Here is a 13,970-nt window from a genome sequence, read left to right as displayed (position 1 = left end):
AGGCACACTAAAACAACACCCACACACACACACACACACACGCACACGCTGCAACACACACTCAACAGACAAACACACTCACACACACAGAGCCAGTTACCAATAACAGCAAATTTTTGAAATTTTACTAAAAATTTTACTAATGACAAAATTTTACGTTTTAATTTTCTTTCCTCCTCTCTCTCTCTCTCTCTCTCTTTGATAATGCGTCGTCTGTGTCGCTCATCCATACACACACACACACACACACACACGACACGCCTAATACACACTCCATTAACTTCCACGCGCGCACACACACACACACATACAACATGCGCTTCTGCCAAAACTGCTTTTGTTTGTGTATGTTCAATTTATGTGTGCAATTTTTCAAACAAACGAAACAAATTCAACTAAAACTTGATTCGATTGATCCTCCAACAACAACAACAACAACAACCACGACAACAACAACAATGAACAACAAACAACAACAACAACAACACACACACGCTGCTATCCTATGCGCCCAACAACTACACAGCAACAGGAACAGGATCCCACAAATTTGTATATTGCAAATTTGCCGCCACACTTCAAAGAAACCGATCTGGAGGCAATGCTAGCGAAATATGGTCAAGTTGTCTCCACCAGAATATTGCGTGATCAGCAAATGAACTCAAAGGGTAAGCTTGAAGTCTGGATATTTCATTGTCTATAGAGCGATATATAGATATATATATATATATATAAATAAACTCTGTACAGACTGACAAGATTAATTGAAACTTAGAGATAGGCTTTGTTCTAGTTACCTGATTCTGTCCGCAAGTGTAGAAAATGTGGTGGAAAACTATTGTGGAAAGGAAAGAAGGAAATTTCATTGCAATTCTTTAATCTTAATCCATTTGACTTTTAATAAATTTTAATATATGGACTGTAGATTTAGTGAAGGTTGGTTGGTTTGTCTAAAAAATAAATAGTTAGAACAAATCCGGGTGTTGTACGCTAGATATTATATATAATAAATCTCTTATTAAAACTATATCCCATTTGCAGGCGTTGGCTTTGCACGCATGGAGAGCCGCGAGAAATGCGAACAAATTATACAAATGTTCAACGGTAACACAATACCGGGTGCCAAAGATCCGCTATTGGTGAAATTCGCCGATGGCGGTCCCAAAAAGAAGAATCTCTTCAAGACGCCCGATCCGAATGCGCGTGCGTGGCGCGATGTCTCCGCCGAGGGCATACCCGTTGCCTACGATCCGACCATGCAACAGAATGGTGTCAGCGTCAATGTTGGCACACCCATCGGTGTGCCCTATTCCCGTTTCGGGGCACCACAGGTTGGTGGCTATCCGGTCGCTGGCTCGCAATGGATACCCGGCTATATGATGACACAGCCGATCACTCAGGTAGATGATCAGGTGAGTGCTGCATATTATTCCGTATTTGGCAAACATATGCCCAACATTTATCAGTATTCCTCCTCTGCCCTGCAGTACATGCAAATGGCTGCCGCTCCCCAGTTGGGCGTCACCTCGTACAAACCGGAGGCTGTTAATCAGGTGCAACCACGCGGCATATCGATGATGGTCAGTGGTGACACGGCTGTGCCATATGGAACTATGATGCCACAGTTGGCCACCCTGCAGATTGGCAACTCTGTAAGTGCTAACGGGTGTCCGATCTGAACTGAACAGTTATATAACGAACAACAACTCAGAAAATACTCATGCATGGATGCATATATATATCAGAGCTGAAAATGTCCAAATCGATTACGTGCTTGTCGATATCGATTACGTCCTTATCGATATCGATTACTTCCTTATCGATTACTTCCCTATCGATATCGATTACTTCTTTACTATTCCTTGATATTATTATATATATTTATTTTTGCTGTAAAAGAGGCTTTCAGCTCTGATATATGAACATATGTTTACATAGACAAGCATGAGTATTATCTAGATCATTATTGAATAGATGTAGAAAACATTGAAGATGCGTGCGTCTCTTCATATTTGTTCATCATCTATTCTCAATATTTGTGTGTGTGCGGTCGTGTTTGTGTGCAATTGCAATTGAATTTTTGAATGATATTTGATATATAATTTGTATTCTATATCTGTTCTTTTATTCCATTGTTTTTTTCCGTTCTCTTTTCGGTTCCTTTATAGAATTTTTCTCCATCGTTACAGTATATTAGTCCAACTTATCCATATTATGCACCACCACCAACTATTATACCAACAATGCCAATGACAGATTCCGAACAGGCTAGCACAGCTGCATCACCCGACGAGGCATACACACAGTATCCACATCAAGCCGCTCCCAAATAGGTCTTCGCGAGGTGAGTGATGTCTCTCTGTCTCTCTCTCAATCTCTCTTTCTATCTCTCTCTCTCTCTGTGTCTATTTTTCAACGTCTCTTCCGTCTGTTACTAAGTCCATGTCTCGAAACTCTTTCTGATCTCTCTGCCCTGACATAGAGCCTTCATTCATCTGCTTTAGTTGTGCTTTGTTGTATGCAATGGCCTCTTTAGCGGGCACTCACTGTGCTCGGCCACTCCATTTAGAGCGTTGTACGCTTTCTTACGTTTGCCAACACTGTTTTGCTGCATGCGCTGTGTGTTTTGGTTTCTCATTCCCCACTTACACTTGTTCAATACTCACTCGCCTCATTTCAAATCACAATTCACATTTGCAATACTCTCTCTAATTTCCCGATCATTGGTGATTTTGTTTTATCATCTTCTTTTTTTTACACACATTTCTTTTCATTCGTTTTGTGTGCTGCTTGTTGTTGCTTGCCTGTTTGCTTACAAGATCTGTTCATGACTTTTAAACTCTTCAACTCTCGTAACTAAGCGCAATTCGTTTATTTTCTACTTCTTTTTTATTCCTGCGCCCACAACTACAACTACAACAATCACAACATACGCTCCTTCTTGCATACTTAGTATAGTTACTAAGCAGCCTAAACACTGGTAACACATTCTAGGTAAATATCATCCATATCATGCTTATATAACAATTATGCATCCCTTACCTGCATGCAAAATCTACCCAATTCCCCATGAATTTCCTAGCTAAACTTAAGTGAAAGTGTTTCCCCAAAATGTTTATCATATAAGAAGAAACAAAGTCCTAATTGTTTAAGGAAATAAAATGAATAACATGCCTACGAAAGGTTATTGTTAAAGAGCATTGAATAAGTAGTTAATCCTTATAGAAAGTTTTCCCTTAGATATGATAAGTTTCTGAAGCTTTCGCTTACCCTAAACTTACTTTTTATAAACTGAATCAAAAATAATATTTATATCAAGTGTTACTGCAAAGAGAAAAATTTCCTTTAAATAGATATAGTTACTGAAATCACAGATCCCCTTCATTCTAACCTCACTTTAAATATACACATCATTTATGCTTAACTAATCGGTTATCAACATTGCAGATATAATATTTTAGTACCCCGTTTGAGTACTATTTAATGGACGTGATGGAGGGTTAGCGTTGGGAGCATTACGCGCTGGAATAACAATAATAAAAACAACAACATCTACAACAAAAACAAAAGAACTGGCTTGAAGAAAACAGCAACAAGAAGAAGCAGAAGAAGAAGCTGAAGAGGAGGAGAAGGAGAAGGAGAAGGCCACATCAGACCAGAAACAGTTTGATAACAGTCGAAAATGCTGTTCCCTAAAAAAATAATGTTTAAAAAAATAAAGAAAAGCTAGAGAAAGAGAATTAAGAGTTATGTATAAAAGAGAAAGCAGCAGAAGCAGCAACAAAGGAAAGAAAAATACATACATAGATAAAGTGTAAGAGCGAGCGAAACGGAGTTAAGATGAGAGCGTAAAAAAGTGAAGAAAAGCAAAGACTAAACTTAAATAATAGTTATTAGTTATACACTAAAAAAACAAACATGCTTAAACAACAGCAAAAGTGAACGAGAAAGTAGTAGTAGAAAGGGGTCGAAGATTTCATTGAAAGCAGGAAAAACTTACCAGAAGGGGGCAACATTTTCTTAGAAGAGGAGTTAAAAGAAAACAAAATAATAATAAAAACGGCAAAACTGCAAACATAAACTTGAAGCAACAACAATTTGCAAAGAGAAAACGCAAAACTCTAGTTAAGTAAATTTATTTAAGGAATAAAACAAAAACAAACATAACAACAACTTGCATTAAAAGAGAAAATGGGAAAAGCAGCGCATGTAAATGTTTAAGCAGAGAAAAACACAAACATTTGTGAAGAAACGAAGCAAAGCAAATGAAAACCGAAGAACCCAAAAAAAATGTGTGCAATGTATGTTAAAAATTAACGAAAACAGAAGAAAAACAAAATAAAAACAAACAAGAAAGGAAATAAAACAATTTGATGATTTACAACAAAACAAAAAGATAAATTAAATGAAAGCATAAAAACTCAAGCAAGAGCGAATAAATTTATTTTCTATAGTCCATAAGAAAATGATAAAAAAAAAAAACGATGAAAACTATTTTGGTTTTCTATGTTTTTTCCATTCAAATTGTCAGGCAAACTATTTAAAATGAATGCTGAGAATGAGATTTTTAAGAATCAAGTGTTTAAAGCACAAAGTAAAGAGCGCGAACTTTGTCTCTTACTCTCTCGAAAGAGCGTGAAGAGCGACAAGAGAGTTGACATTGTAAAGAAAAATGCAAACCCACAACAAATGGGAATTGCAACTATTTAAAGATTTATTTGTTAATTGCAAACGTTTCACACATTTTGCTAATTTTTCCTGAAACTATAAAACAAACAGCAGAAAGTTAAATAATAATAAATGAAAAAAAACTAGGTTTAAGTACTAGCAAAAATGCAGTAAGCAGCAAATTTAGTAGATTTAGAGTCTAACAAAAACAGAAGAAGAGACGATGGATAAGCGATGATAGGTATGAAGAACGTGAATAGGCAACACAACAGACGATGATGAAATTGATGAAGAAGAAATAACAAAAACAAAAACAAAATAAACAAAAAATATGAAATCTTGTACTAGTTTTTAGCATATTTTTGTGCTCATCAGTCGATTTAATGAATTTTTTGTAGCTGTCTACAGTTTTTTACGTTTAACTGTGTGTGTTTTTTTCTAGTAACTAAAACTAAGATATATAATTGGAATAAGAAGAAGAACAACAGCAAGATAGAAGATAGCATAGCGTATTTTTTGTCTGCAAACAAACAACAAAAACAACAACAAGCTGTAGCAGAGTTTAGCAGAGTCGGGAATGAATGAAGATGTTTATGATTGTCATGAAAATAATTATGAGGATGTTATTGAGAGACGGCATAGGCATAGGAATAGAAATTGAAAGTGCAAGGCAAACAATGAGGCATACACACTTTATAAAAGATGGGAAAAACCAGCAAGTAGTAGGGATAAACCCGATATGAAATTGTAGCAATGTAGCTTAGCATTGTGGTACGTGAAAAACGTAGTGAATCTGTAAGTGGAAAAGGATGCGAATTGTTTTGAATTGATTGGAGAAGAATGAAGGACAACAGCAAGAGTAGAGAAGGCACAGCAGTAGCAGAAATAAAAGCGTAAAACAAAGCAAATTAATGTTAAAAAAAAAATAAATTTAAAAACTAAATTTATGATTAACAAAATAGCAATAAGACGACAGAAAGAAAAAAAAAACAATAGAAAAAGAGAATGGAGCAGCGATTATTTCTTTAGTCTCTAATTGTAAGTCTTAAAAAATAGTCGATGGGTTGATGGATCGTTGGATCAATAGATCAATAGACATACAGACAGCACAGTGTTTGAAATTAAAGCCTAGCGTATTTATTTTCTTTGACAAAATTCAGACAAACACACACCAAACACCACACGCCACACACACTCTCACACAACACGCCTAAGCACACATTGTATTTGTGATTTTACTGAATCAAATATTGATACATAAACGATTTAAAGTTAGTTCAGTGGCTTTGAGAATCTCAGAGAAAGGCAGAAAGAAATAATAAAAGAGAAAGAGAGAGAGAGAGAGATAGTCAGAGCGTGTTGAGTGTTACTTATTCGAGAGTGTTTGAGATTCAGCGAGATTCCAGTAGGGATTCATCATTTCATTGTTCGCGCTCATTTTCCACCCACACATCACACGTACGCACACAGAGAGAAGACACACTCTCATACACACACACACAAACAAACATTCCTGAGCAAAGTCTTTGATTTTCATATGTATGTATGTACGGTAACTACATATGTATGTGTTTTCGGTTCATCTATATAGATTGATTGTCAAGTCTAAATGCCTATACGCTAACAATCTATGAAATCTACATATATAAATACAAAATGAAAACACAACGCCAAAAGTCTTCCTAAGCCTAAACCAAAACAAAAGTGCAGTGCATGTTTTCTTATCAATATTACACATATGAAAACAACAACTATTATCAAATATGATTTATAAAAAACGTATTTTTTTTCTACTCTTTTTTTTTTTTAATTTGTACAATATGTAATTTGCTTTAGACTGAATACCAAAATGAAAAATGTAACAATAAAAAGAAAATTAATTCAATGAAAATGCAGGATTGACAGACCCTACAGACATACACACGAACACACACACATGCACACATATACATACACCCACAGACTCACACACACACACACATCTCAAATCTTGCAAGCGTCGTCGTCAGAGAAGCAAAAAGCCAGTCGAAGCCAGCAAATGGGGCAATAATTTTGCAAAAACATTCCAAAAGCAAAAAGAACTTAACAAATTTTGTACACAAATTGAATATTTTTAATAGAAGAAGAAAAAACAAGAGACGCCTCTGCAAACAAAACAGAAACGAGAAAAATCAACTGAAAAACAAGCAAAAATCACAAATACAACAAAATTTCAAGAGTTTTGTTTTTGAGTTTTCATGCTCACATTTGTCTTTACTTAGCCCTCACCTCAGCCCCCCGCCCCGCCCCTTACATCTATACTCTTTATCTCTACACAAAGTGCAATTTTCGATTTGTTTTAAAATATTTATTTATGAAATTTGTATTTTACTTTCAAATACGTTTTGTTTCAACTCTTAGCGAACATAACTTAATCAACATTTTTGCGCTGTTTTTAGGCAGAAAAAACATAAAAACATTAAAGTTTAGGTTATTTATAACGAGAAGGACATGAGAAGAAAGTAGAAAAAGAAGGGGCAAGAAATTTAAATCTTAGCTGCAAAAGTTTAGAAACCCTAGTTTTAAGCCAAGAACGGGGCAGACTACAAAATCCCCAAGAGCATAAAACACACACGTTGTAGATGATTATAAAGAATACGAGAAGAATATAAAGTTGACGAAGATTGTGGAGGAGTAGGAGTAGGAGTAGGCGTAGAAATAGTAGGAGAGACAACAGCAACAACAACTTAGTAACTAAGATCAAAGCACTAGCGTTTAAGTTTAGCAGAGCTAAGTATAGATTTGACAAGAAGTGTTGCGTTGATTAAGGACAGCAGGCGGAACGCGAACCAGAAACAGTAGAATGGGCGAGTAGATGATGTAGGAAATATGATTTTTAATTGGTAGAAACGCGCAAGCGTTTAATTAGTTGGTTAGAATGGATGGAGTGGAGAATGCGACGAAGACGACGAACGAAGCGTTAGAAATTTGTAGTTTTTGTGTAGTTAGAACGAGGAATGCGAGAGACTTTACAGTGTTGGTAAATGGCGCGTCGTCTAGTTCGGATTAGTTATAATTTTGCATATACAGTCGATAAACAATCGATACACTGATCGATCGATGGCCTGAATTGGCGAGCGGTGCGCTGCAGCTATTGAGGCCTGCCGCTGCGAGCAGAGGTTTTTATTAATTTTTTTTTTTTTGATTTGAACTTTTTTGATTCTACTTTGACAAGCCAAACTTAAAACTTGTTTGTTTTGCGTCTGTATTTTGTTTTAATTTAATGCGTTTTACTTTAGTTTTTTAACTAATTTTAAGTAGTTAATTTATTATTTGTCTTAAAAGAGAGAAAAGTAACAACAACAACCGCATAAGAAGGAAAAACCTTGAAGTTTTCCGGTTGCGCTCCAGTTGAAATTTGGCAGAAACCGAGCGAAACGGAACAGAAATTTAAATTGAAATTGATGAAATTGTGTTGAAAAGTACTTTTTAAAGCAAATGTCTAGTGCGTAAAATTGAAAACTAAACAACAAAAAAAAACTTTGAATAAAAAAAACTTAAAAAAAAAACCAACAAAAAAATATATAAAATAAAATTGTAAACTGTTTTTCATTTAAGTTTTGTGTTTGACATAATTTGCTTGTTTGTTTGTCTGTTTGTTTGTTTGTTTGGATTTGTATTTGTTTTTCCGATTCGTGTGTGATTTCTTAGTAGTTAAATGTTTGCTATATATAAATTTGAGAGTAAGCTTTATTAACACTCACCCTACACCAAATAGTTTCCAATAACAAATTTTAAATTAATTGAATTGTGTTTTAAACAAAGGGCAAAACTTAGACATCTAAGTCTGAGTTGTTAAGCGCGGCTGGAAGCAAAGTAAAAATGGAAAAGCATAAATGAGAAAAACATTTTTTAATTAAGCCAATTTAAGGAAATGATGAATATATATATATTTTTTTGAAACTTTTTTGATGAAACCAAAAAAAAAAATGAGACAAGAAATACATAAATAAATGCATAAAACACACACACACAAGCACACACACACACAGCAACACACAAGATGAAACTTGAAGAAGCAAATGGAAGGTAAAAAAAGGAGATGTAATAAATGCAGCACGTTAGGCAAATCGGGCGACAACAACAACAACAGCAACAACATCGCCGCAGGTGTAGCGAAAGGTAGTGAAAGGTCAAGAAACAAGCTCATTAAATTTAAAAAAGAAAATAAAGCAAAAACGACGACAAAAGCGTAAAAGTAGCTCTAAGTAAACGTAAAAAGAAAAGCTAGCACAGAGAAGCAGCTAATTAAACTTAGAAGAAAATAAAAATAAAAACGAAAAAATACAAAAAAAAAAATGATAGAAAAACAAAAACATCAGCGGTCAGCCGGGCGCAAAGTAATGTAAATTTCGCTTGTTGCTATTTTTAAGTTTTAAATCAAAGTCTTTTAAAGAACTTAATTCATTTCTCTTGTAAACGATAAACGTGAAACGCTTAGACGCGTTAACTGGCAACTATATCTCTCTTTGTAACTCTCCACAAAAACAAAACAAAACAACAAAAAAAAAAAACACAAAAAAAAACTACAAAACAAAAACGAAAAACAAAAAAACAAAACCCTTTCGAATCTCCGTGTATTTTTTAAGGTATTATTTTTTGCATCAATGTGACGCTTTTAAGCATTTTTTATATGCATATGGAAAAGAATTGTATTTAAAACTAGTAAAAAGGCTAACAGACAGCAACAACACAGAAAACAAAACCCCAAAAACAAAAAACAAAAAAAAACAAAGCAAAAAGAAGTATAAGAATATAAGAAACAATGCGAAAACTTTGCTAAAACTTTCAAATTTATATGCGTACTTTTTGTGCGCAGAACTTTAATGCAAAAAATCATACATTAAAAAACAATTGGAGCCAAGGAGATGCAGTTGAAAAAAAAAATAAAATAAAAACAAAAACACAAAAAAATTATTAAATGAAAAACAAAAAATAGTTTAAGCAAAACATTTTGCAGCTTTTGTGCTTATTTCGCTTAAGAAAAGTAAGACTAGTTGAAAAAAGAAGAAAAAAAAAATTAAATCTAATTGTAAGTTAAAAGAAATGAAAGTGCAGAACCGAGCAAACATTGAGGAAGTGCGGCAAGGAAGTGCAGAGCAGCAAAGCATTAAACAGAAAATAGCAAAAGATTAAAAAAAAAAAAACAAAAACAGAGAAGAAATAAAAGTAAAGAACATACAAAGTAAAATGTCTCTTTAAAAACACTAAAGAGCAAATGCTGTCATCCAAAACAAAACAAAACAAAAAAAAAGAAACTGAACTTTTTCTGAATCAATAAAAGACAAATTGATTTTCTGTAAGAAAACAAATACGATTTGCGTTTTGAATTTCTGTGTATATTATTATCCCATTTTTGAATTTCAGACCTTTTTGGACTGTTACGGACAACGACTGTGGATGGACTTGAAAAAGAAAAAAAATTCCAAATATTGAATTTGAACAACTGTGATTCTTATTGCTTTATAGAGTTTCACAAGTCCATAAATTCATATATTCTCCAGCTCGAACTTCATTTAACCGAGCTATAGCCATGTGCATTTATTAGGTTGAATTTTCCGGGTTAGTTTCTTCAAAGTGCGCGTTAGGGATCCTTTGCTGGCGAAGGAAGTCTACAGGCGGAGGAAAATACACAGGACTAAGATGAGACAAAAATGGGTGAACATGAAATAAGTGTGAGAAACGCAGCTTTAAAGTGTATTGTTATTGGGCCAGAGTTATGGGATTTACCCAATTTGAAATCGTTGAGTACTTGGCAAGCATAAACTGGTTTATTGCTGCCTTAAATACCTGGGGGTTGCTGCCCTAACACCCACAAACTCCACCCCAATTTAAACCAACAATTATAACCCACAAAGTGTGGGCTGATGGTAACACGGATAATTCCACACAGTTCCCAGGCTTTTATGCCGGACCCGGTATCACTGCCAGCCGGAACTGCCCTGAAATACTAAACGGTAGCAAAATATGAAAGCCGACAGCAAAGCCATATACGCGTACACGCCTGTGTGTGTGTGTGTGCGTGTGTGTCTGTGTGTGTGTAGGTGTGTGTAGGTGGGTAGGTGTGTGTATGCGCATGGCAGTGTGTGCGTAAAACCGCAAGGAAGAACCGAAAAATGTTGACAGCAATTCAGCCTACTACATTTGCTGCGAACCTGTTTGTTTGACTTGTTTGATGGTTTTATGAGTGTCAAAACTTGACAGCTTAATAGACGCTTTTATGACAGCAATCGCATTTTCATTGTTATTGTAATGAGAGGGTGAATGTAACTTGTAACCAAGTGTGTATGTATGTGTCACATGCCCACGCACAATGCGCAAGGGATGCTGCAGACCCGCCAGCAAAGCTCCCACAACACCCCATCAACCGTCTCACAGACATTCATATGTATGTATGTATGTATGTACATAGTCTACATACGCACAAGCCCACAAGCATATGTATGTTTGTGTGCGTGTGTGCTTGTGTTGTTACAGACGCAAGGCTGGCTGCTGTAAACCGGCACCGGCATGCGTGTGGTTGTGTCTGTGCGAGCGCCAGTTCCCCTCCACTATGACAAAGCAATAAAAACAAGAACAACAACAACGCAAGCACACATACACACACATACGCATACGCATCCACATGCAGACAGCTTTGTGCTTGTATGCCTGTTTGTTTACTTGCTTACCGTTATTTTGTTGTGTATCTCGCTTTTGCTATGACGCTTTTGCTGAGTTGCTTTCAACAAGTTTCTGTTCGCCTGTTCAATTGTTGTTTTTTGTAATAGTTGTTTGTATGTGTGCGACGTAACCGACGGCAGTGTTAGAGGCATATTGGCAAGTGTACGACAGTATGAATGCAGTGAATACCCTGATTATTGTCTACGCAGGTTAAAGAAGCGATGCAGACACCCTTCTGCTTGATATTTTCAAATGACAATACGCTTTCTTACTTACCTGAATATTTTATAAATACAAAATTATAAAATATTTTTTAAAAATAAACCGCGCATGTTTTTCCCATTCCCTAGCAGCTAGCGACCAGACAGTCTGGCAGCTTTGCGCAAATGCATTTAAGCGACGCATAGATGGCGCCACCACACAGTAAAAATCCACCTAAAAGAAAGACGAATTAAGTAGTTGATATTGAAACAATGATTTGATAAATTTCCATTTAGTTTTTATTCAATTCATTTCCGTACGGAGTCTTATGCATGCAATTTTAGTTGTTCGTTGACAGTAGACTGTTTTTTAAACAATAAAAACTTAGCTTAAATCTTGCGACTGCAGAGCACTGTATACCAAACCGTACAAAAACTGAAGACCGCTAACTAGAATTGTTAACTGTTTTACATAGATTTCGTTCACTGTTTACCACTATTTTCACAAATTGTAATTGAATTTGATTAAACAAGAGGATATCGCCATGGAAACGAGGATAATTGTCGCGCTTGCAAACCGTTAACAAATTAATGCTAAGAACCGAACTATTTAAAAACAAAATCATACAAAAATCTTTACATATAAGATAAGCTTTCTCATTTGCCACCAAAGCCGCCCATCAGGTTCCCCAGCCCGCCCAGGCCACCCGCCGCGCCCTGTTGTAGCTGTCGCATCATGTTCTGCAGTCCACCAACGCCGCCCATTTGCTGCAGCATGCGAGGATCAATCATCTTGGCCATCTGCTGATTGAGCTTGGCCATCTGCGTGGGATTCACATTTTTCGTCATGTCGCCCTGCTTAAACAGACCCTTAACGCCGCCCATTTTCTTGACGACCGCTGCGAATTTCGTGTAGTGTGCAATCAGCTCCTTAACCTCACGCTCAATGACACCTGCGCCATGTGCCACTCGTATGCAACGTGTTGGTTGCTTGCTGAACAGTTTGGCCCCATCACGATTGTCCAGTTCACTGTCTGACATGCTGTCCATCATTGTCATCATGCGCTTAATGCGCGCCATCGACTCCTGCTCGCCGCCCTTGGTCATGAAGTCTTGTGAGAATCCGGGTATCATGTTCATGATCTGTGAGAAGGGTCCCATTTTCATGATATTCTGGAACTGTTCGTACATGTCGCGTATGGTAAAATGACCATGCTTAATCTTCTCCAGCAGCTCCTCGTTGCCGTCTAATTTCAGTTCGTTCACCTGTCAAGTAAGTTGACGTTTTAGACAATATTTACGTAGATGTTGTACACAACTTACCTTGTCTATCAGACCCTCAATGTCACCCATACCCAGCAGCTTGCTCACAAAAGGTTTCGTTTTGAATGGCTCCAAGTCGTCGATGTGCTCGCCCGTGCCAATGAAGATGATAGGGGACTGAGTGGCAGCTACAGCTGAGAGGGCACCACCACCCTTGGCGTGGCCGTCTAACTTTGTTATGATTACGGAACCGATATCGACTTTCTCCTTAAAGGCCTTGGCTTGAGCCTCGCAAGCCTGTCCAATTGTGGCATCCATCACGAAGATGATATTGTCGGGACTGACGGCATTGGACACCGCCAACATCTCCTCGAACAGCGACTCCTCCTGTTTATGCCTACCTGATGTATCCACAATAATCATCTCGAATCCTTCGCGCTTGAACATGTCCACGCCCTCTTGCGCTATGACCACAGGATCGATTTCTGTGTAGCTGCCGTAGAATGGAATTCGCGCCTTGGTCGCGTTTTGTTTGATCTGATCGTAGGCACCTGCACGGAACGTGTCCGCGCACACGAGGCACGACTTCCAGTTGCGTTTCTGGTAGTGATAGGCTAGCTTAGTACATGTTGTTGTCTTGCCGGAACCCTGAAGGCCCACAAACATGATAACATTGGCCTTGCCTTTGACTGGCTGATATGGCTTGACACCTGGATCCACCAGTTTAATCAGCTCCTTGAAGACGGCGGACTGTATCATGCGGCGTTTATTCAATCCTCCGGCCATCTCATCAAAGTCAATGACGGCCCGCACATTCTCGCGGAGCTGCTTCACCTGCCGAATGTTTACATCAGCCTCCAGCAGGGCGGCGCATATCTCTTTGAGCATCGCACTTAGGGCTTCCTCATTAATGACGGTGGCTTTGCTGAGCGAGTGCAGCGCCGTCGTTATCTTTCGTCCTAGATCTGCTAAAACCATCTTGGCGTTTTATGTGGTATGTTAACTGTATTGCAGCGGTGTGAGTTTTAATTTAGTTGCCTTATATGCAAAACAAAACATGCGAATTGAAAACGAGTTCACTTTTGATTTTCTCTGACACGTCAAATGTCGAACACGAAGAAGAAGTGCACACTGACA

General features: G+C 37.1%; 2 protein-coding genes across 21 annotated transcripts in view; one reads left to right on the top strand and one right to left on the bottom strand.

The window, feature by feature from the left end:
* shep (alan shepard) overlaps positions 1-9,733 on the top strand; it is a 189,771-nt gene extending 180,038 nt beyond the window's left edge. For 8 of the 20 annotated variants that reach the window (XM_032435325.2, XM_070208208.1, XM_070208218.1 and 5 more), the window contains 5 exons: positions 527-668; positions 1,042-1,412; positions 1,467-1,652; positions 2,169-2,344; positions 3,448-9,733. In XM_032435325.2, coding sequence (XP_032291216.2) covers positions 527-668; positions 1,042-1,412; positions 1,467-1,652; positions 2,169-2,333 — 864 coding nt within the window. In that variant the 3' untranslated portion in view covers positions 2,334-2,344; positions 3,448-9,733. Of the gene's footprint in view, positions 1-526; positions 669-1,041; positions 1,413-1,466; positions 1,653-2,168; positions 2,345-2,953; positions 2,995-3,447 lie in introns of all 20 variants that reach the window. The other 12 variants (XM_070208214.1, XM_070208212.1, XM_070208209.1 and 9 more) reach the window with 9 other exon arrangements.
* Positions 9,734-11,847: 2,114 nt separating this feature from the next.
* Positions 11,848-13,954, bottom strand: Srp54k (signal recognition particle 54k). The gene is made up of 2 exons (XM_002046907.4): positions 12,894-13,954; positions 11,848-12,836 (listed from the first exon to the last, which is right to left on the bottom strand). Exons 1-2 carry the CDS (start codon positions 13,809-13,811, stop codon positions 12,228-12,230), a joined length of 1,527 nt encoding a protein of 508 aa, XP_002046943.1. The 5' UTR covers positions 13,812-13,954; the 3' UTR covers positions 11,848-12,227.
* Between the last annotated feature and the right edge of the window lie 16 nt (positions 13,955-13,970).

The sequence above is a fragment of the Drosophila virilis genome, chromosome 3 (genome assembly GCF_030788295.1).
Source record: "Drosophila virilis strain 15010-1051.87 chromosome 3, Dvir_AGI_RSII-ME, whole genome shotgun sequence".
Taxonomy (NCBI): domain Eukaryota; kingdom Metazoa; phylum Arthropoda; class Insecta; order Diptera; family Drosophilidae; genus Drosophila; species Drosophila virilis.
The sequence above is the reverse complement of the archived record's forward strand: the minus strand, read 5'-3'. Positions and strand labels throughout refer to the sequence as shown.